This window comes from Oncorhynchus mykiss, chromosome 11, assembly GCF_013265735.2.
Source record: "Oncorhynchus mykiss isolate Arlee chromosome 11, USDA_OmykA_1.1, whole genome shotgun sequence".
NCBI classification, from domain to species: Eukaryota; Metazoa; Chordata; class Actinopteri; order Salmoniformes; family Salmonidae; genus Oncorhynchus; species Oncorhynchus mykiss.
The window spans coordinates 25,833,301-25,857,265 of NC_048575.1; the positions used below are offsets into that span (position 1 = coordinate 25,833,301).

Sequence of the window (23,965 nt, forward strand, 5' to 3'; positions counted from 1 at the left end):
ACGTTATGTTAATTTTCAACATTTTGGGCAGACAGGTCCTAAATTGTAGATGCATCTCTGGATCTCCTTATTTAACAAAGATGTGCCTCTAGGCAAATACATTATATTGACACAGTGTGTGTATTTCGTGTAAATGTAATATGATATGAATATAACCTAAATAATGAATTAAGCAATGAATACAGTCACAGGTAAATGGCTGTTTCCGTGACACAGCACTGCCTCACGTTCCTTATTGCTTTTATAAAACTGTTACCAACATATTAAAATAACAATGAATTACATATTTTCATTAAAAGTTATTTTGATGAGTCAATTCATACAATTTCATTCTTCCACCAGAAAATATAGTCCGGACAAAAATCTGGTTGTTTGTTCTTTTGGTCATGTTACTATAGACGCGAAGGCAGTCATTCATTATTTTTGCTTCGTTGCTATGCAAAAGGCTTTGTCACAGATAGAACAATGAGTCAGATATTTCAACGGATGTATATATGTGAAGCATCCGGTTGGCGTTTCCACTCACTATCAAATATGGTGATGAGAGGAAGCCCAGTGGCCGGCAGTGGGAGAAGATGGATTTTGTCCGACATTCTGCAAATTTTCTCATCGATTAAACATTTGATCTCCAATTTTCATGTTTCCAAAACCAGGATCTGTACCAAACAAAGTGGACTGCGTTTTGTAGACTTTACCCCTTGAAAAAGTTTCCAAAAAATTATGCAAATAAATGCTAGAACGAATCAATCTAACTAGCTCTGCCAACCTCCTTGCTTGTTCTGCCCACTATGATGAATTTGCTCCCGTTGGAAACGACAGGCTCTGGTTTATCTTGGGTTAGTTGTCAAATTATTTGGACTGGTCGTCCATTCTAAACAAAATGGTGTCTATGTAGGCTGGATAAAGTTATTGTCACTCGCAAGCTAGTCACGTCAAACAATGAACCTGGAATGACAGTACACTAGCTACATTTTAGTTTGTTTTAGATTTTTTTCTATTGACAATTACTTGGATATTTCCATGATAGTGATGTTGTTGCGTGATGGCTCAGAAAAAGTTGTCTTGTCTCTGGGCACTCTATGTATGGTACTAAGCGATATTAACCCCGGCTGTACCAAACTAAATGTTAGACTGGAAGCAAGGGGAAATTATGTGCGAGTTGAGATCAATACAAAAGATGATTCTGACAACAACATGAACATGATATTCTCATTGAAGGCGCAGTGATACTTTTCAGATGGAACTGTTAGCAGGCATAGGTGTGTATTTGATGACCAATAGAGCACGGCTTGGAACGCTGCTCGTCCAATCAGCATCCAGGAGCGAAACAACAAGTTTTATACAGTAATACAGTTTGACACAGTCAATATTCAAGACCACTTGAATGACACACAACTTTTTAAGTAGACTGGTTCTTAACTCTTCCAATCATACGAATAATAGCCTACCGTATATATTTTAGTATTTATACTTCACATCTTGCATTTGTACATCTGAAGAAATGTACATTCGTTTTCATACGCATTCACAAACGACTTTTTGCTCTACCTTACAGCTCCATAACGGGTACCCGTAGATTGTGCCGACACCATTACAAAATAGGGATGTTCTTGCCTTAAAATCTTGTTTTTTTTGTAAGTGTTTGACTCGACGCCCCCTGTAATTGTGACTTTTATTAGATATACATGTTTTCATTGTGCACGATACACATTTACATTCTCTGATATTATTATATTAAATTCAAATAATTACTACTCCAATACAGTACACCCTACAGCTGATACAATGGTATTTTCCATAAGGTAGGGTAATGGAGAGCTGTAGCTAAGCGAAAGCGATCAAGCCTGTGACAGTGAAGAAACTTGACTTTTATTAACACATATATTAGTTAGAGGTATGTATATATTGGAAATCTTCACGTAACCTTGTTGACATGTTTCTGTAAACCATGATACTGTGATGTAGCGTGTTGTCAGTGCAAATGTATTGAAGTCGCAGCTAGCTAGCTAACGTTAGGAAGCTTCCCCAAATCGGTCGCTAGTTAGAAGTGCCGAGCTTTAACTGGATCTCTAAGCTAGCAGCTATACCTAGCTAGATATTTTGGTACTTCTTTCTAGCTACATGGTTGGTTAGTAAATTTAAGGCATTGTTCGAGAAAAATATGACTGTTTGTGACTTCAATGAGTAGCTAACTAAGTGAAATAGCTATGTCTTTAACATGTAGCAACATTCTCCGAAAGTGACAAGCTAGCTTGAATGACGAATGGATAGCTGCAAGCTAGCTAGCCAGGCCTAAAAAAAAGTATTGCGGGATATCTAAGGTGAGCATTAAACTCCTCTTGCTACCTGTGACAGTTCAACTCATGTCATGAATGACTGAATATTGTTAGCATATAGCATCGCTGATGTAGTTAGCTAGCAACGTTGGGTAACATGATTACTGATTCTTTTAGCGAAATGTTTTGTTTACAATGTGTCAATTAGTTTTCTAGTAACAGCCCGTGAATTTGGTGCAACAATCGAGTTTATTCCCTTTTAACGTTTGCTATTAATATGAAATTTCGTTGATTGTTTGAATGTTGAGGTGTAACGTTAATGCAATGTAGGCCTAAATCGACATTTGTGTTACTGAGCTGATGCAGTATAATATTTAAATAATTTCCCTGCAAATTTGTACATGACCCATTTGTGATATGGCTTTTAGTTTAAGTTGTTACATTAACTGTAATTTGTTCAATTAATGTCATTAACCTTATCACAACACAATGTTTGAGATTGTAATTGCAAACAGTACTTCAAATCAGAGTTAATATCATTATGCTTCAGGCAGATCAGTGAATGATCTGTATTGTTTAATTATTGATACATATTATGTAACAGTTTAACCAATCAGAAGAGGAAAAATACCATTCATATTCGCAGTCTGATGTTTAACTAATTAAAATTGGAGTGTATATTAACTGATTCGACAACAATACATTATTCATCTGCTCTAATAATTCTCAAATAGTTTTCTCCAATATTACAGTGCTGTGCAATCACACTAATAACTGTAATTTTCCCCGCTTTATCTCAGCCTGAAGAAGAAGCCATACGATGTCCTTGAAGCCGCGGGTGGTGGACTTTGATGAAACATGGAACAAGCTACTGACGACAATCAAGGCTGTGGTGATGCTTGATTATGTGGAGAGGGCCACATGGAACGACAGATTCTCGTATCCTTTCCGTTTCAGCTCTATAGTTAAAAAAAAAAAAAAAGTTCCGGAAAGGTCGTTTTTTTTGTGTGTTTTAGTTTGCCTATGATTTAGGAGGCTAAATTGCCACTGGTCTGTGATTACGTAGTCGAGCCATTAAAACAAGCCAAAGTTAACTTTGGGACATTTTCAAGTTCACGTGTCACTTTTTAAATAGAAAATAATGTCTGCATGTTTTTCTTCTTCAGTGTTACATATGAATGTGTTTAACTCCTTTACTCTAAAATCAGTGACATCTATGCCTTGTGTGTTGCTTACCCAGAGCCTCTGGGTGAAAAGTTATACACAGAGACCAAGGTGTTCCTGGAGAACCATGTCAGACAATTGTACAAGGTAAATACGATTCATCATTTGGGGGAAATATATGTGATCTGTTATCTACTAAATGTTAGTCCATTAGGCTATTGATTTCACTTGATTCAGAGAAATTTCCATTGCTTAACATTGGATAGCCTAATAGCTGTATTTGTTGATTGTCTGCTTTTCATTGAGGTGCCAACTTATATTTTTTTGTCTGTAATTTCAGAAAGTTCTGGAGTCGGAGGAGAAGGTTTTAGTTATGTACCACAGATACTGGGAGGAGTATAGCAAGGGAGCAGACTACATGGATTGCTTGTACAGGTAATATCCATCATCCTTTTTATGAATGTTTTGATGAACCCAGAGGAATAGGCGAGCCAATACACCAGGTTTAACTAAATCTGAAATAATACAGACCATCTTAAATGAGTTCAGTCTTACTGTAAGCCCTATCTTTCTTATTGTTTAGTGCCAGTAAACTTGACTGTGGCTGTGTTTTGTAGGATTTTGCCACAGAAATGCGGTATGAGGTGCATGACCACTGTAGTTACTGTAGAGTTCAGTCCTTCCTGCTTCTCCCATAGGCTCCCCTCATTATTGGGGATTGTTACCTTGAAACGCTTGTCTTTGAAGTGCCAACAACCATTGACTGTTTCTGTGTGTGTCCTCTTCATTTGAAAATCAATACCCCATAGAGGTATTGAATCTATTTTTACAAGTGCACTTGGGCGGGTAATGTGTTTGTGTGTGTGTGATATCTGATAGTACTGGAGTAGAGTACTGCTATTGTATAGCTGCCAGCACTTATCACCCAGTCATGTCTATTTCCTGACCTACCCTGCCATTGACACCTTATATAAAGAACACTGCCACTTCTACAATTTAGGCTAAGCTACATTTCTCAGGTGCAGATATTTTATATTTCACATTGGTAGATGTTTTGGGAAATGTAAGACTTTGGCTACCTCACCACAGTGACAGCTTTAGATATCATCATTTTCGACAACAAGCTCCTCATCAATTTGAGAGGTAATTTAGTACGTTGACATCCCATCATTTTGTATATATACATTTGAGTTCATATCGCTTCTCATCACTGTCCTGCTGATGCTAAGTGGACAGCACAGCTGTGAAAACAACTTGTAGATAGTCTGACTGCCATCAGAGCCAGCATTTCTGTCTGCTCTCTCTCTGTGGCCTGATAGGCCCTGGGAACTTGGCCATTCACACACACTAGTGAATCTGTAGAGACTTATGGGTTGCCCATAGTGAGCTAGTCTTTCCAACACTTTGGTAAATAACTCTAGATAAGAGTTAATATCAAGTGTTATTATTTTAATATGATGTTGTGTATTGCACTTTCTCTCCCCTCTTTCTAATGTAGGTACCTCAACACACAGTTCATCAAGAAGAACAAACTGACAGAGGCAGACTTGCAGTATGGCTATGGAGGGGTTGACATGAATGAACCACTTATGGAGATAGGAGAGGTAAGTCTCAATCATATCTTATTACTTACATTCTCAGTTATTCAGTACAAGTGTCACAATATATCAGTTTGCATTTCTGAGTGCTTACATACAATATTATGTGCTCATACAATTCTCCTTACTGTAATTTCAGCTAGCACTAGACATGTGGAGGAAACTGATGATCGAGCCCCTGCAAGCTGTCCTGATACGGATGCTGCTGAAAGAAGTCAAAAAGTTGGTTCTTGGTTTATATGTACAGTAGTTATTGGTTCAAATGTGCACTATGATTATACAAGGCTAGCATTGGAGGAGAAGCTCTTGAGGTGAAATGCACAGTTCTCATATTTTAGTGATTTGTTATTGTCATAATGACTTGGCCTGAAGGTTAGTTTCTGTGAAGATAAAGAAATAACTTTTTGCTCTGTTCTGACATAGTATTGTTGTAGCAGGCTAATCCAGTTTAGGTTATTACTGTTAGGCTACTTATTGAAATAAAATTGAAAACCACAAGTCACCTTCTACTCTTTTAATTCAATTATTTTGCAAGACACGTTTAAATGCTGAATAGAAATGGAATCACCCCTAATGGAGTGTGTTCTCTTCCAGTGACCGGTGCGGTGAGGACCCTAATCAGAAAGTAATCCATGGGGTTATCAACTCCTTTGTTCATGTTGAACAGTACAAGAAAAAGTTTCCTCTCAAGGTGAGTAAGCATCTGTCATATGTTGGTTTCTAGATATTTCTGGACAGTGGTCATTTATGTTTACTCTATAGCCTGTTTTCCCACAGTGAATTATTTTATTTTTAAGTTGTTAGCTTGTCTTTGAAACTCGTTTTTTTATATAGCCACTATGCCGCTGAATAATTGATACTGTTCGTGCTTGCCTTTGTTAATTAATGTACAGTATACTGCATGTCCATGCCGACGTGTGTGTTCTCTAAACTCACGCGTGGCTTTTCCTATGTTTCAGTTTTATCAGGAAATCTTCGAAGGGCCTTTTCTGACGAAAACAGGAGAGTATTACAAACAGGAAGCCTCCAATTTACTGCAAGAGTCCAACTGCTCACAGTATATGGAAAAGGTAAGATGGCTGTAGTAAGTCCACCTAATAGAGATCTATAGTGCTCTATGAATTAATTATAGGATCTCTGTGGTCTAACTGTTCACAGTAGTGTTATGGAAAAGGGTAAGATGTCTGATGGACAGGTAGTGTAGTTCACGTCCTTGTTAGCCGCTGCTCTCTTATTCTTTGTACATAGAATCCAAGAGCTCTACTGTTCTCTATTGTGACCCTAAGAAATACTGTTGTCTCATTGGAAGCATGTAGGCAAACCGTTGATGTTCGGGTAGTATAAATTATGAATTCAGTTAAATAGTGGGACTTGCCATTGCTACAAATGGATATGGTGTATTTTGCTGTGTGTTCTTGGTGTTAGTTTATCAGAGGCTCGGTGACTCTTGGAGCAGCTGTACACAGGCATTGCTCTGCTGTGAGTCTGCGGAGACCCATGGAGCAACCAGCTGTAGCACCGTCAGAGTTTAATCTGTGTATTACTGTTTGACTGACTGACTCTAGTGAAAAGAGATCACAGACAGTCCCTTACATTAGCTAGCTAACTCACATCATGGCTGCCGCCTGCTGCGTCTGAAATGGCACCCTATTCACTATAAACTGTAGTCCACTACTTATGGGCTTTGTGGAAAAGTAGTGCACTATATAGGGAGTAGGGTGCCATTTGGCACTTGGCCTCTGTTCACGAATGGACCTGTAAATTGGTGATCTGATAGCCCTTTAACCAGGATAAACACCACGCTGGCTTTAAAAGGCAATGGGGCAGTCGGCAGTGTGTAGGAGTGTCTGGCCATCTGTTGTTCTGCTGAGCGTGACTGAACTCCCTATAAATGGGATATGTGATATGCCTCGCTCGCTGCCCTGGCCTGCGGTTCTCATGTCCAGACCAGCCTAACGCGATCAAACTGAGGTAGCTTTCCTTTTCAGAAAAACCCAGGCGCTTTAGCTGCTTTTAGCAACGCTAGTATTTGCACACTAGAGTTGCTAGGAATTAGCTTAAAAAAAAAACGTAATAGTCTGCCGGAAGTCAACGTTAAATAACATTTAATTTAAACTTACTCTGCTGATCTTCCATAGGGTTGGTCCTTATACAGGGGGGTACATTTATACAAAAACATCTAATAGAACATAAATGAGACTTTCCAAGCGTGCGTCTGTTGTAGACCCACTTCCTCTCTACTTACCTCATGTCAAAGTAAAAGTCCTGAATGTGTGCCATACCGGCACAAAAAAATAACTTGTGGGGGACATTTATTTTTGACATGATGAAAGCAGAGAGGAACTGACCTCAACTAGGAACTTCATGGGTCTACAGCAGACCCACGTTTGGAAATTCTGTTTAATTATACGTTCCATTTGATGTTTGTTGGCAGTCATTCAGCCCTATTGGGCCTGGGCCAGTTAGCAAGTAGCGTCTTTGACATGTGCACAATTAACTGTATTTAACAAATGAATCAATCCAATGTGTTCCCTTCCCTCCCTGACTCCACCAAGGTTTTAGGACGGTTGAAAGACGAGGAGGTGCGATGTCGAAAGTACCTGCATCCCAGCTCCTACGCCAAAGTCATCCACGAATGCCAGCAGAGGATGGTGGCGGACCACCTGCAGTTCCTCCATGGGGAGTGTCAGAACATCATCCGCCAGGAGAAGAGAGACGGTCAGTCTGGTTACAGGAGCGACGGTCAGTTTGTTTGATACTAATAGATCCAGGGGCTGGCTTAGACTGTATTACTGTAGTTAGATGGTCAGTCTGTAGTTAGATAGTCAGTCTGAGAGTTAGGACAGTCTGTAAATTAGATGGTCAGTCTGTACACTGAACAAAAATATAAACGCAACATGCAACAATTTCAAAGATTGTACTGAGTTACAGTTCATATAAGGAAATCAGTTAGTTTAAATTCATTAGGCCCTAATCCATGGATTTTGGTGGTCACAGATACCTTAAAAAAAAAAGAAAGTAGGTGCTTGGATCAGAAAACCAATCCGTATCTGGTGTGACCACCATTTGCCTCATGCAGCGCGACACATCTTAACATAGAGTTAATCAGGCTGTTGATTGTGGCCTGTGGAATGTTGTCCTACTCTTCAATAGCAGTGCGAAGTTGCTGGATATTGGCGGGAACTGGAACATGCTGTCGTCCATGGAGATTCAAAGCATCCCAAACATGCTCAATGAGTGACATGTCTGATGAGTATACAGGCCAGAACAGAGACATTTTCGTCATCAAGGAATTGTGCACAGATCCTTCCGACATGGGGTTGTGCATTATCATGTTGAAACATGTGGTGATGGCGGCGGATGAATGGTACAACAATGGGCCTCGGGATCTTGTCACGGTATCTCTGGGCATTCAAATTGCCATCGATTAAATTTTGTTCGCTGTCTGTAGTTTATGTCTGCCCATACCATAACCCCACCGCCACCATGGGGCACTCTGTTCACAGTGTTGAAATCAGCAAATAGCTCGCCACACAATGCCATGCACACTGTCTGCTATCTTGCCGGTACAGTTGAAACCGGGATTCATCCATGAAGAGCACACTTCTCCAGCGTGCCAGTGGCCGTCGAAGTTGAGTGTTTGCCCACTGTAGTCGGTTACAACTCAGAACTGCAGTCAGGACCAGACCCCGGTGAGGACGACAAACATGCAGATGAGCTTCCCTGAGACGGTTTATGACAGTTTGTGCAGCAATTCCTTCAGTTGTGCAAACCCATAGTTTCATCAGCTGCCCGGGTGGCTGGTCTCAGACGATCCTGCAGGTGAAGAAGCCGAATGTGGAGGTCCTGGGGTGGCGTGGTTACACATGGTCTGCGTTTGTGAGGCCGGTTGGATGTACTGCCAAAATGTCTAACGTCTCGATCACACTGACAGCGTCATTGCATATCCAATGGAACGCTGCGTTTGCCTTGCAGCATAGTGTTAGAGGCAGTGCGTTGTGTGGTGTATACGCTGGATTTATCGAATGTATGCATCAAACTATGTGTAGACTGGCTTGACAGAAATGGTAGTAGAAGGTGAATGTTGAACTTTTGTTGCACACACATCCAGACGATGCTGCGGATGATTTTGCGCAAAGATGCTATTGGTGTGAAACGTAAAACAATTTGAGGCGGGTTATGGTCGAAAAATTCTCTGCCAACAGCTCTGGTGGACATTCCTGCAGTCAGCATGCCAATTGCATACTCCCTCAACATGACATCTGTGGCATTGTGTTCTGTGACAAAATTGCACATTGTAGAGTGGCCTTTTGTCCCCAGCAGGGGCGCCGTGTGTAAGGATTATGCTGTTTAATCAGCTTCTTGATATGCCACACCTGTCAGGTGGATGGATTATCTTGGCAAAGGAAAAATGCTCACTAACAGGGATGTAAGCAAATTTGTGCACAGAATTAGAGAGAAATAAGCTTTTAGTACGTACAGTTGAAGTAGGAAGTTTACATACACCTTAGCCAAATACATTTAAACTCAGTTTTTCACAATTCCTGACATTTAATCCTAGGAAAAATTCCCTGTTTTAGGTCAGTTAGAATGACCACTTTATTTTAAGAATGTGAAATGTCAGAATAATAGTAGAAATAATTATTTATTTCAGCTTTTATTTCTTTCATCACATTCCCAGTGGGTCAGAAGTTTACACACACTCAATTAGTATTTGGTAGCATTGCCTTTAAAATTGTTTAACTTGGGTCAAACGTTTCAGGTAGCCTTCCACAAACTTCCCACAATAAGTTGGGTGAATTTTGGCCCATTCCTCCTGACAGAGCTGGTGTAACAGAGTCAGGTTTGTAGGCCTCTTTGTTCACACACTTTTTCAGTTCTGCACACAAATCTTCTATAGAATTGAGGTCAAGGCTTTGTGATGGCCACTCCAATACCTTGACTTTGTTGTCCTTAAGCCATTTTGCCACAACTTTGGAAGTATGCTTGGGGTCATTGTCCATTTGGAAGACCCATTTGCGACCAAGCTTTAACTTCCTGACTGATGTCTTGAGATGTTGCTTCAATACATTCATATAATTTTTTTCCTCATGATGCCATCTATTTTGTGAAGTGCACCAGTTCCTCCTGCAGCAAAGCACCCCCACAACATGATGCCGCTACCACCGTGCTTGGGATGGTGTTCTTCGGCTTGCAAGTCTCCCCTTTTTCCTCCAAACATAACGATGGTCATTATGGCCAAACAGTTCTATTTTTGTTTCATCACACCAGAGGACATTTCTCCAAAAAGTACAATCTTTGTCCCCATGTGCAGTTGCAAACCGTAGTCTGGCTTTTTTAATTGAGGTTTTGGAGCAGTGGCTTCTTCCTTGTTGAGCGGCCTTTCAAGTTATGGGATTAGTTTATGGGATTAGTTTTACTGTGGATTTAGATAATTTTGTACCTGTTTCCTCCAGCATCTTCACAAAGTCCATTGCTGCGGTTCTGGGATTGATTTGCACTTTTCTCACCAAAGGACATTAATCTCTAGGAGACAGAACTCGTCTCCTTCCTGAGCGGTAATGACCGCCGCGTGGTCCCATTGTGTTTATACTTGCGTACTATTGTTTGTACAGATGAACATGCGTTCAGGCACATTCAGGCGTTTGGAAATTGCTCCCAAGGATGAACCAGACTTGTGGAGGTCTATAATTATTTTTCTGAGGTCTTGGCTGATTTATTTGGGTTTTCCCATGATGTCAAGCAAAGAGGCACTGAGATTGAAGGTAGGCCATGAAATACATCCACAGGTACACCTCCAATTGATTCAAATTATGTCAATTAGCCTATCAGAAGCTTCTAAAGCCGTGACATCATTTTATGTAATTTTCCAAGCTGTTTCAAGGCACAGTCAACTTAGTGTATGTAAACTTCTGACCCACTGGAATTGTGATAGGTTATTTCACTTATAATTCAATATGTCTGTAAACAATTGTTGGAAAAATTACTTGTCATGCACAAAGTAAATGTCCTAACCGACTTGACAGAACTATAGTTTGTTAACAAGAAATTTGTGGAGTGGTTGAAAAATGAGTTTTAATGACTCCAACCTAAGTGTATGTAATCTTTCGACTTCAACTATATGGAACATTTTTGGGATCTTTTATTTCAGCTCATGCAACATGGCCCCAACACTTGTTGCGTTTTATAATTTTGTTTAGTGTAGATAGGCAGTATAGTTAGATGGTCAGTCTGGTAGCTACTAGCCTATAGATCCAGGGGCTGGCTTAAAACCAGTGTTAATTAAGCACAGGTCATCCTTTCTTTGGCGATTGAGCAGGCTGTATTTGACCTGGCTGGCTAAATCCCATATGTTTCTGGCCATTACCATAGCAAATAGCTATCAGATTTCAAATTGACCATAGAACATCCAGCTGTGGCTGACTGTGAAGAGCTCCATAACCCCCCCCATCTCTTCCCCTCTCTCCCCCCTACAGACATGGCTAACATGTACACCCTGCTGCGAGCCGTGTCCAGTGGTTTACCTCACATGATCCAGGAGCTCCAGGTCCATATCCACGACGAGGGCATCCGAGCCACCAGTAACCTCTCTCAGGAAAACGTACGTCACATCTCCACCTCCCCAAGTTATCACTCTACATTATCAGTATGCATGATCAGATGGTGTTTTTATATGTCATGTTCTTTTACAATACAAAACATACACTGACAACAGCCTACAGACTCACGTCAACGACATCACCCATGCCCCAGACCCACCTGCTCACACCCCCATCTCCAGCGCCCGCATCACTCTCCGCCTCATGGCCTCAAACGGCACCATTTTGTTTCTATCCGTCTCCCCCGCACTTTCAACATTTAGATAAGAAAGCATTTGACCTTTCCATTGTGTTAACTATGGAGGATTTGTTGATTTCCAGTTTTTAAGTATACACTTTTGTTTACGATGATTGGCAAGAAAAGTATCGTCCAATCCTTCGGTATCTCACTGCACCCTCATTTGCCATGTCTTATAATATGCAGACAGACGGATTACATTGTACTACTTCTGACAGTCATCTTTCAAACTCCGTCCGTAACTTTTCGAAGAAGTTCCTAGAAGTCATGGATTATTGAGTCATTATTAGTTTCCCACTTAAAGACGTGACTCTGCCATTGTGCTGTACAATTTGTGAATGTAGTGTCTTGTATAATACATTCTATACATTAGTTTTATACTGGATTAAGCATACATTTTTGTCAACTGTAATTTCGTAAGTTATGTCCCAACGGCAATTATTTCTACATCTGGGTTCCAATAGTTCATCTTTTTTTTTCCCCCTAAGTGATTGTCAGTTTTTGCATAGCTAACCTATAATATGAATATCCTTTTCTGACTCAAATATTTGACTCACATGATCATTGTCATAAACCTGATATGACAAGAATAGGTCACCAGTAACCCGTCTCAGTAAAACGGCAGTCCACGGTAAAACGGCAGGTTGTTTTGGGGGCTTAAAACACTAGCTATACATGATCAGATTATCAATAACTCACAGCTCACACACACAACCCTTTAAACCCCCTATGCTCCTTTTAAATCCCCTCTTTCAAAGTCACCGAGGTCTCTTCTAGCCATGGTAGTCAAAATAATGGGCAACTTGGCATTTTAATACATGATGGAATGCTAATTGCCACACCTGCGTTACCATATTTCTACAGTTTATCTTAAAATGAGATTTTAACCTTAACCACACTGTTTACCTTATGCCTAACCCTAAATGTAAATCAAGACCAAAAAGCATTTAAAAAAAAAATATATATATATATATATATATATATATATATATATATATATATATATATATATATATATATATATATATATATATATATATATATATATATATATATATATATATATATATATCCATGCATGCAATTTTGACTAATGGAAACCAAGCACCTGCTTTCAATATACTTTATATCCCTGATTTACTCAGGTGGTTCCTTTATTTTGGCTGGTACCGGTATCTGATTATATCGCTAACATAATATAACAGGCCACTGCTAAACCTCCTGTTGTTTCATTTGGTTCCCTCCCCAGATGCCAACCCTGTTTGTGGAGTCCGTGTTGGAGGTTCACAGTAAATTTGTTCAGCTCATTAACACAGTGCTGAATGGGGATCAGCACTTCATGAGCGCACTTGATAAGGTATTATCATTATGACTCCCTGGCAAAATCACAATGTGGACACTAGACAGTTAATACCAGTAGGTGGCGGCAGTGAGATGTTTGTCTTCACTATAGGATGTGCTTCCAGATTGTTCCTCACTCCCTGCGGGAAAGAATCAAGTTTGTATATATGAAGGCTCTTCGTTGGTTAAATCATAACTGTTAACTCTTGGTATATATACGTCTAAGCTGTAGATGTACAGAAACTGATGACGTAAAATGACTGCCTTGTTTGATACTCCCCAGGCTTTGACGTCAGTGGTTAACCACAGGGAGCCCAAATCCATCTGCAAAGCACCTGAACTGGTGAGGCTCATTCATAACACCCGAGGTTTGGAAATGTGTGGTGTTATAAGATCATACCCTGGTAATAGACAAAGTAAAAACCCTGTGCACAGCAGTGGGTCTAGATCTCTACTACTTTGCCTGTGTGCGTTTAAAAAATATATATATATATATTTTGTAGACCATAGTAATGTCTGACCGTGTGGTGTTTTGCCATTTATCCATATAGCTCGCCAAGTATTGTGACAATCTGCTGAAGAAGTCTGCAAAGGGAATGACAGAGAACGAGGTGGAAGACAAGCTGACCAGCTTCATTACCGTGTTCAAGTACATAGATGACAAGGACGTTTTTCAAAAGGTAGCTGGCAGACGCCAGCTGGCATTAGTATTAGCTGGCAGACGGTAGCTGGCATTAGTATTAGCTGGCAGACGGTAGCTGGCATTAGCGTCATTATCTCAAATGACCAGGGATATTGACTGCTAGTATGGCTGCTTTTTATTCCTTCCAGACTGAATTTGTGATTCACTTAAAGAGCATTAAACAAACAGATGTTTTTTTTTTTTTTTTTTGGAAGCTGAGATAATGAATTGATGTTTTGTTTTCTACTTAATGATGTTTTTCACTCTCTCTCTCCCCCTCCTTTCTTTCTTTTGCACAGTTTTATGCAAGAATGTTAGCCAAGCGGTTAATACACGGGCTGTCTTTGTCTATGGACTCGGAAGAAGCCATGATCAACAAACTAAAGGTGAAATAAGACTCTTTTCAACTTTAGCTGGCGCCGGTTAAGGTCTTTCTTGCATAAAATAAGCCTTTTCCAAGACAGAAAGGCTTCTGACGTGTGGGATAATCTCCTGTTTCTGTAGCGTGAAAAACCTTGACGTACAAGTACACTCCCTGGACAAGACGCTAACAGAATGCCAATAATTCATGCCATAATTAAGCATCACTCTCTAAACTGTCAGTTGTTCACTTTAAAATGCTTTTCCACATAACTCTCAAACCAACCCTTAAAGCAGTGATATTTAAAGTCAGAGTTGTGACACCTAGTGCGATCGTGGGGGGAACTGCAGAGGGGTAGACAAAATAAAAAAGTTTAAAAAAAGTTTTTCTTCTATGGAACAATATACAAACATTTTTGAGAAAGATTATTTGAAAAAAAAACAATTGAGTAAATGTAATTTTGGTTAATTTAAATTTTAATAAGAGATCAAGATGTAATGATTTGAAGGTTATTTGTTGTTTTAAAAATGTAAATTTTAAGATTGTGTCTTTGGTCGGGTCACGAGAAATACTTGCGGGAAAAATGTGTTCCTTGCTGAAAGAGTATGAATACCACTGCCTCCAAGACGTCCTCCAGTGATTTTCAAACTTTTTACTCTTATGGGAATCCGTGATGTCATCGACCTCCTCTTGCTTGAGGAACAAAAGAGGAAGCCCCCCCCCCCAAACACACACACACACTTCTCCCTTTCCCAGGTATAACGCTGTGAACTCTCTCTCCCCCCTGCAGCAAGCGTGCGGCTACGAGTTCACAAGCAAGCTCCACAGAATGTACACAGACATGAGCGTCAGCGCAGACCTGAACAACAAATTCAACAACTTCATCAAGACCCAGGAATCACCGGTCGAACTGGGCATCAGCTTCCAGATCTACGTATTACAGGTGAGAGGTGGTTGTTACTAGGGCTGGCGATTGCCAGGGACCTCGTGATACGATATTATCACCATACTTACAGTAGTTGCTGGTACAATTAAGGTGATTATCACGGTTTTTCCAAACATATTGCTCACTATATGAATGCTGCAGAGAGATGAGAGAGCACGATTAGAAGGGGTTTTGATCAGTCAGGGAAATTAAAAGTGCTGAAAACATTTTGGCTCACTATTTAAAAAGATTGAAAACAAGCTATAGAATGAAAAATACAGGTGTTTTAAAATGTTATCCCCCACCCCCCCACCCAGTAGTTGTTACTGTCACATCAAAGAATATAATGGAATAACTTTGTTTTTCCCAAGGGGAAACTTCTGGAGTGGTCGGGATTTTTTTAAATTTAACATAGGCTAGGCATACTTGAGGTTACACATATAACACAAAACCGAGGACAGAGAGTGGCCAAATGACATCATCATAGCCATTACCAATAGTAGAACTGGACTCCCTGCTAGGAAAGAAAACACCAATGTGTTTTTTTTCCGAATAAATTGGTTGTTGTGACAGTACAGTGCAACAGGGTAATTGGGAAATTATCTGTGGTTTTTAAAGTAGTTTTTAAAGATTAGGCAACTTCAGGCACGTTTGCTGTGAAGCTCAATGACTATGGTGGTGGAGGTATCTTACCATGTGTGTCTGCGCATGTGTGTGTCGGCTCGTTGCAGGCAGGAGCCTGGCCCCTCACACACGTCCCCTCCTCTACCTTTGCCATCCCACAAGAGCTGGAGAAGAGTGTTCAGATGGTGAGTAGTGGTTCTGGAGACGTGGTTGTTTTAGAGAGGGCCGTGCCCATAGAGATATAACAGTATCTTTCTGTGGTTCCCAAAGATTACACATGGCTGTTCAACAAAACTGCAGATGTTAATCTTATGTCATTCTGACATGATTGTTTTCCTCTGCAGTTTGAGTTGTTCTATAATCAGCACTTCAGCGGGAGGAAGTTGACCTGGCTGCACTATCTCTGCACAGGTACACACACACACACATACACACACACACGCAGCAAATGATAGTAGCACAGAAACCCAGTGCAAAATATGTGGAATGTTTAGTTGACAGCAGTAGGGAAGAGTTTGGTAATTTGAGCCAAAGGTGAGTGTTGTCACTAGGAAACCATACACAAAATTTATAATTTTACCAAATATTTAGGAAAATGTCGTCATTTCATTGAGTATGTGAAGGAAGAAACAAAATAGAAAAAGTGGTAAGCAAGTTAGGTCCAAAAAAACAGATTTTCACCAAGTCAAATTAGTTTGTGTTAATAGGTTTCAAGATGCTTTGAATCTAAGTAGATTGTTTTAAGATTGTTCTATACATCAGTTGGGGTCTCTATAAGCTACAATATGAGGTACTTAACCTAGCATAAAAGTGCATCCTTCTAGCTGTGTGGGCTAATCTAGTCAAAATGTTTGCCTTGGGGTAAGTTGATCCAAAGGCAAGTTGAGCAAATTGATGTGTTTTCTTCCCAGGCGTAATGGCACATTGTCGCTGGGATATGAGGTAACAACAATGTTAAAAGTGTAAAAAAAGAAAGTACAGTGTTTGTTAGGCGTTAAAAGATGGTTAAAATGATTAAAATACCAAAAAGCGATTGCATTGTGTTTGGGAAATATAATATTTAATTCAGTACAGACATTTGTAGGGGGCTTAATTTACCCTGTCTCAGGGCTCAACTTACCCCATACCGGAGTAAGTTGTGCTATGAGACCACCTTTTAAAAATAAAAAAATACAATTAGACAAGCTATGTTTTCAAAACTCTGTTTACATGAATTCTGATTATTTCCAGGGATGCACAACATCCTGAAACATATACAGTGCCTTGCGAAAGTATTCGGCCCCCTTGAACTTTGCGACCTTTTGCCACATTTCAGGCTTCAAAAATAAAGATATAAAACTGTATTTTTTTGTGAAGAATCAACAACAAGTGGGACACAATCATGAAGTGGAACGACATTTATTGGATATTTCAAACTTTTTTAACAAATCAAAAACTGAAAAATTGGGCGTGCAAAATTATTCAGCCCCCTTAAGTTAATACTTTGTAGCGCCACCTTTTGCTGCGATTACAGCTGTAAGTCGCTTGGGGTATGTCTCTATCAGTTTTGCACATCGAGAGACTGACATTTTTTCCCATTCCTCCTTGCAAAACAGCTCGAGCTCAGTGAGGTTGGATGGAGAGCATTTGTGAACAGCAGTTTTCAGTTCTTTCCACAGATTCTCGATTGGATTCAGGTCTGGACTTTGACTTGGCCATTCTAACACCTGGATATGTTTATTTTTGAACCATTCCATTGTAGATTTTGCTTTATGTTTTGGATCATTGTCTTGTTGGAAGACAAATCTCCGTCCCAGTCTCAGGTCTTTTGCAGACTCCATCAGGTTTTCTTCCAGAATGGTCCTGTATTTGGCTCCATCCATCTTCCCATCAATTTTAACCATCTTCCCTGTCCCTGCTGAAGAAAAGCAGGCCCAAACCATGATGCTGCCACCACCATGTTTGACAGTGGTGATGGTGTGTTCAGCTGTGTTGCTTTTACGCCAAACATAACGTTTTGCATTGTTGCCAAAAAGTTCAATTTTGGTTTCATCTGACCAGAGCACCTTCTTCCACATGTTTGGTGTGTCTCCCAGGTGGCTTGTGGCAAACTTTAAACAACACTTTTTATGGATATCTTTAAGAAATGGCTTTCTTCTTGCCACTCTTCCATAAAGGCCAGATTTGTGCAATATACGACTGATTGTTGTCCTATGGACAGTGTCTCCCACCTCAGCTGTAGATCTCTGCAGTTCATCCAGAGTGATCATGGGCCTCTTGGCTGCATCTCTGATCAGTCTTCTCCTTGTATGAGCTGAAAGTTTAGAGGGACGGCCAGGTCTTGGTAGATTTGCAGTGGTCTGATACTCCTTCCATTTCAATATTATCGCTTGCACAGTGCTCCTTGGGATGTTTAAAGCTTGGGAAATCTTTTTGTATCCAAATCCGGCTTTAAACTTCTTCACAGCAGTATCTCGGACCTGCCTGGTGTGTTCCTTGTTCTTCATGATGCTCTCTGCGCTTTTAACGGACCTCTGAGACTATCACAGTGCAGGTGCATTTATACGGAGACTTGATTACACACAGGTGGATTGTATTTATCATCATTAGTCATTTAGGTCAACATTGGATTATTCAGAGATCCTCACTGAACTTCTGGAGAGAGTTTGCTGCACTGAAAGTAAAGGGGCTGAATAATTTTGCACGGCCAATTTTTCAGTTTTTGATTTGTTAAAAAAGTTTGAAAAATCCAATAAATGTCGTTCCACTTCATGATTGTGTCCCACTTGTTGTTGATTCTTCACAAAAAAATACAGTTTTATATCTTTGTTTGAAGCCTGAAATGTGGCAAAAGGTCGCAAAGTTCAAGGGGGCCGAATACTTTCGCAAGGCACTGTATGTAGATATCTTTGTTGGAAAGAATACTGTATTTTTATTGACAGAGTGATGCTGAATATAAACTGGCTCAGCTTACCCCCCCCCCCAGTTTCACTGAAACTGAAATCGCATCCATAGCTCAACAAGAGTAACAGGGTGAGACTTCTATAGTCTGAAATGGATTGTCTGCATGCACTGCAGGGTGTTTTATCCCAAATCAGTGTGACACTACGACAGGTCCATGTTAGAGAGGCTCTGATTCTACCTAACACTGAGCTGCACCTGGCACCACTTATACATGATCCATGAAATCACACAGCGCTAAGACCGTGATGACTCCTTCTAACATTACAACAGCATACATTCCCCACACAAACACTGCAATTAATGGATTGGAACTAAATCCCTCTTTGCGGTTACAAGAATACCCAGAGAACACCGGATTGGGGATTACTTTTGTCTGATTTCTCCTTGGTTATCAGTAGGTGTGGCGAATAAGATGGTGGTATTGATATACAGCATTGGTGGTGATGATGGTAATGATTGGCACCCCTCTTCTTCAGGTGAGGTGAAGATGAACTATCTCTCCAAGCCCTACGTTGCCATGGTGACCACCTACCAGATGGCGGTGCTGCTGGCGTTCAACAACAGTGAGACGGTGTGTTACCAAACCGACATGTTTAGTGGAAATGGGCTGTCTTAACTGTGCCTTAACTAAGTAGGTACTTAGCTCGCTATCATATCCTAACAGGTAGGCTACAAGGAGCTCCAGGACTCCACCCAGATGAATGAGAAAGAGCTTCAGAAGACCATCAAGTCCCTGCTGGATGTCAAGATGCTCAACCACGACTCCCAAAAGGTCAGGGGTCAGGTGTCAGCAGCCACAGATTCACCTGGAGATCTGGAGTCAGCAGGGTCTTCTTTATTGGTAAGGAGGATTTTAAAGCATCTCATCTTGGCATTTGTGTTAATCCTCAGTTCTTTTGGATACTCTCATCAGTCAGCGGGTAACTATTTTTCTCGTCTTCAGGAGGAAATCGAGGCAGAGTCCACATTTTCACTAAATATGAGTTTCACCAGTAAAAGAACAAAGTTCAAGATCACAACGTCAATGCAGAAAGACACACCACAGGTACAGTACCCTATACCCTTGATTGCTCATCCTACAATGCAAACACATCTGCTGTTGTCTGTGTCAACATGTCTGCCTCCGTGTAAAGCCCTATATCTGTGTTTCCAACCCTGCAGGAGATGGAGCAGACGAGGAGTGCAGTGGACGAGGACCGCAAAATGTATTTACAAGCTGCTATCGTGAGAATCATGAAGGCACGCAAAGTGCTCAGACACAATGCCCTCATACAGGAGGTGAGTTTTAATGTCGCACACGTCCAACCATGTACAGGGTTCGACACACCTTCGTAAGACTGACTATCCTACAAAATCCTCAACTTCGGCGATGTCATTTACAAAATAGCTTCCAACACTCTACTCAACAAATTGGATGCAATCTATCACAGTGCCATCCATTTTGTCACCAAAGCCCCATATACTACCCACCACTGCGACCTGTACTCTCTCGTTGGCTGGTCCTCGCTACATACTCGTCGCCAAACCCACTGGCTCCAGGTCATCTGCAAGTCTTTGCTAAGTAAAGCCCCACCTTATCTCAGCTCACTGGTCACCATAGTAGCACCCACCCGCAGCACGCGCTCCAAGCAGGTATATTTCACCTGTCACCCCCAAAGCCGACACCTCCTTTGGCCGCCTTTCCTTCCAGTTCTCTGCTGCCAATGACTGGAAAGAACTGCAAAAATCACTGAAGCTGGAGACTCATATCTCCCACACTAGCTTCAAGCACCAGCTGTCAGAGCAGCTCACAGATCATTGCACCTGTACATAGCCCATCTGTAAATAGCCCACCCAACTACCTCATGCCCATACGGTATTTATTTATATATTTTGCTCCTTTGCACCCTAGTATCTCTACTTGCACACTCATCTTTTGCACATCTATCACTCCAGTGTTTGATTGCTATATCGTAATTACCTTGCCACTATGGCCTATTTTATTGCCTTACCTCCCTTATCTTACCTCATTTGCACACACTGTATATAGACTTTTTCTACTGTATTATTGACTGTATGTTTGTTTATTCCATGTGGAACTCTGTGTTGTGTGTGTCGAACTGCTTTGCTTTATCTTGGCCAGGTCGCAGTTGTAAATGAGAACGTGTTCTCAACTAGCCTACCTGGTTAAATAAAGGTTAAATAAAAAAATGTAATAAATAAAACACGCAAGTTACTGTACACGAACTGAACAGATGCCTGAGATAGAGGGAGACACTAGCCTGGTCCCAGATCTGTTTGTGCTGTCCTGTCAATGGCCATAGGAGTTGTCTACACCGCACCAGCAGATTTGGGAACAGGCAAGGGAGATACAGGTTGAGACATGGAAATGGAGAGATCCAATGATTTCCCCGAGATCACAGCTCTGTCTTTCCCCTGCCAGAGGGAGTACTGTGTCCTCCCTGGTGTGCCTCTCTAACCTATGTCTCTTCCTGTGTTGATGTTCTACTTTGTTGTCAGGTGGGTGAATTCCTTCCCTGATGGTAAGATACTGTTATGCCGTCTGTGAGTCGAGAACCCAGAACAGAGAGATGTGTCAGGATGGAATGAGTGTCTCTCCTTAGGGATGATGTCAGAACACGCCTGCGGACTGGAGAGACGGGCCCTTGCTCTCAGCTGTCACCTCTTTCTCCCTCGCTCTCTCTCATGTACTCACTCACCATATTCTTTCTCCCTAACAACACACCACCTCCAACTGCTGTTTTTATTTTTCTGTTTGTACTTTAAATGGTTCAATATTTGTTATTTCAGTCAAAGCATATAATGAGGGCATACGTGACTGCTTTAGTGGCTTACCTTTCCCACCACATATGCACCCCTCATCTCTTGAGCAATCGCATACTGTTCCATGCTTGCAACACCTCTCCATGGAGAGATTGGTACATACCCGAGATGCTGGTTGCCCAGGGCCGACCTGTGATGTGGTCTCTAACTCCTGCATGTGCTCTCACTGGTCCTTGGGCTGTACGTGATTGCGCAAGAGAAGAGCTGTATTATCACTAGGTGCGTGAGATAACTGAGCACCGCTCCAAGGGAGGTTCTGTAGCAAATTGAACGGAAGGCGAGTGTATCAGAACGGCCTTTCAGTACAGACTGGATTTCTTTACACATCCAGTAAACCTCTCAGAGCTCACTCTATGGCTTTACAGACCATTCCATTGGGCACAGCTGTACTATCGCAAGCAAAGGCAGTTGAGGTTGATTGTTTTTGTTAATATCTAGCTGGAGAAATAAACGACATGCTGCAACAGGAAAAATAACAATATTGAATCCGGAGGGAATGTTCACTGCGTTGACGATGGATCTATTAACCAACGACAGAGTAACGCAGCTTGTTAATTTCTCTCTCTGTCTATTTCTCCACTCAGGTCATCAACCAGTCCAAAGCCAGATTTAACCCCAGTATCAGCATGATCAAGAAGTGCATTGAGGTGCTCATCGACAAGCAGTACATCGAGAGGAGCCAGAGCTCTGCAGACGAGTATAGCTACGTGGCGTAATGGTGTATAAGGCCCCTACCCCAACCAACTGCTGGCTAAGCAAAGAACGACAGAGGCCATTCTTCATTTATTTTTGGGCTGTCGCTGTCTCGCATGCTCCTATACGGAGGGAGGGATGAAGCAGGTCTGTGGGCCTCCATCTTGGAAACAAACAAAACTGTTCAACCCAGACAGCCACCGAGTCATGACACCCTCTGGCCCCCATCCCCCCCCTCATCTGATTTTATGCTGTTTACAACATCACCAGTGCCACGCACCCATTGCGTCAATGGAAAATGCCTGTAGGTATCTGAGCGCAAAGCTGATAATACATTTTTGGTCGACTTAGCCGAAAACAAAAAAAGAATGGGGGGAAAAAAGCGAGTGAGCTGTGACATTGACAAAAAATGTTAGAGACTAGACGCGGAAAACCATGCTTTCTTTTCTCACGTTTGCAGTTGTTTTTAAATGTATCGAAGTTTAAAAGAAATATTGTAATAAAACCGGTAAACTGATAATTGTATCTACTTTCAAATGTAAAGAAAAAAAAACAAGTTGAGGTGACAAACATGATCCTGCTGCTTGTCAAATAAATAAATAAAATACTGAGGGTTTTTGGTAAATAATTCAAAGGAGTGTGTATGGGTCAGTGTGATGAAAAATGAACAGGATGGATGTATTGTCTCTTTATTACCAAAGCCTACCTCCAGGGGGAGTGCAAGGGGACACATTATTATTACTGAAGGAGTTACAAATTGTTATGTAATTTACAATCCTGTATTCTTGTATTCCAATGCTGTTGATTGCTTTATTTGTTAATTCATAAGACGAGAACCAGGGTCCACTGGTCACAACGCCTGGCCAACCAGTAGCTCTGCCCAAGGACCAGTGAGAAGATCTACGGCCGTATGTATCGAGCATCTCCGAGTAGGAGTGCTGATCTAGGGTTAGGTCATTCCTGTCCATATAATCCCATTTTATGATTTAAAAGACTAAACTGATCCTAGATCTGTAGTCCTACTGTGAGGCTGAGATTTGCTGATCACTGTTTCAGGCATTCTGAGCTGGGCGACAGCAGTCTCATACTGTGAGTACCCTGAAGACCACATAAAACAGAGGACCAACCAGCTGTCATGATTAACAGAGAGCTATGGCATGCCATGATCTGGCATTTGGTCCCCATATGCATGTAAGCACATAACTTAGTATAAGGTTTATTTAAATACCACCCATTTGGAGGGATCCATTGCGATTATATAGGTTTGTTTCTTAGCCTCATCTGATTAATCTAACAATGGATGTATTACAGAATAAAATATGTATTACCATTTGAATTAATGTGATGGATTATTTGGGAGATGGGACTGCATTCCAGCTGACTTGGACGTGCTCCCTCGTCACTAGCATGCAGCGTGGTCATCTATCCAGATGTGCTCTGTCCCTGGTACATCTATCCAGATGTTCTCCTGCCTCCCTCTGTCCCTCTCCACAAATCTCTCTCCCACGTCTGTCGTCTGCTGCTCATCAGGGCCATTAGAACTTTCATTTGGACAATGGAATTTGGCTGGATTATAGCATATTTATATTCGCGATTCACATGAGGCATGCAGATATTGCATACTGGTTTAGAGGCATATTTGAAGACCTTTTCGTCCTCAGTCACAAACAGTCTGTCTGCACAACGTGACAAACCGTT

General features: G+C 41.1%; 1 protein-coding gene across 3 annotated transcripts; it reads left to right on the forward strand.

The window, feature by feature from the left end:
• The first annotated feature begins 1,672 nt into the window (after positions 1–1,672).
• Positions 1,673–22,895, forward strand: LOC110536590 (cullin-2). Of its 3 annotated transcripts, XM_036935233.1 has the most exons (23): positions 1,673–1,894; positions 2,225–2,321; positions 3,077–3,215; positions 3,485–3,587; positions 3,781–3,875; positions 4,939–5,044; positions 5,178–5,260; positions 5,633–5,729; positions 5,998–6,108; positions 7,594–7,780; positions 11,515–11,639; positions 13,125–13,232; positions 13,500–13,559; positions 13,768–13,896; positions 14,198–14,284; positions 15,050–15,202; positions 15,916–15,993; positions 16,153–16,219; positions 19,228–19,322; positions 19,416–19,592; positions 19,695–19,796; positions 19,913–20,029; positions 22,159–22,775. In XM_036935233.1, exons 3-23 carry the CDS (start codon positions 3,097–3,099, stop codon positions 22,288–22,290), a joined length of 2,331 nt encoding a protein of 776 aa, XP_036791128.1. In that variant the 5' UTR covers positions 1,673–1,894; positions 2,225–2,321; positions 3,077–3,096; the 3' UTR covers positions 22,291–22,775. The 3 variants fall into 3 exon arrangements, with proteins under 3 accessions (XP_036791128.1, XP_036791130.1, XP_036791129.1); XM_036935235.1 differs by lacking the exon at positions 2,225–2,321 and having other exon boundaries at positions 1,674–1,894; positions 7,594–7,756; XM_036935234.1 differs by lacking the exon at positions 2,225–2,321 and having other exon boundaries at positions 1,675–1,894; positions 22,159–22,895.
• Positions 22,896–23,965: the final 1,070 nt, after the last annotated feature.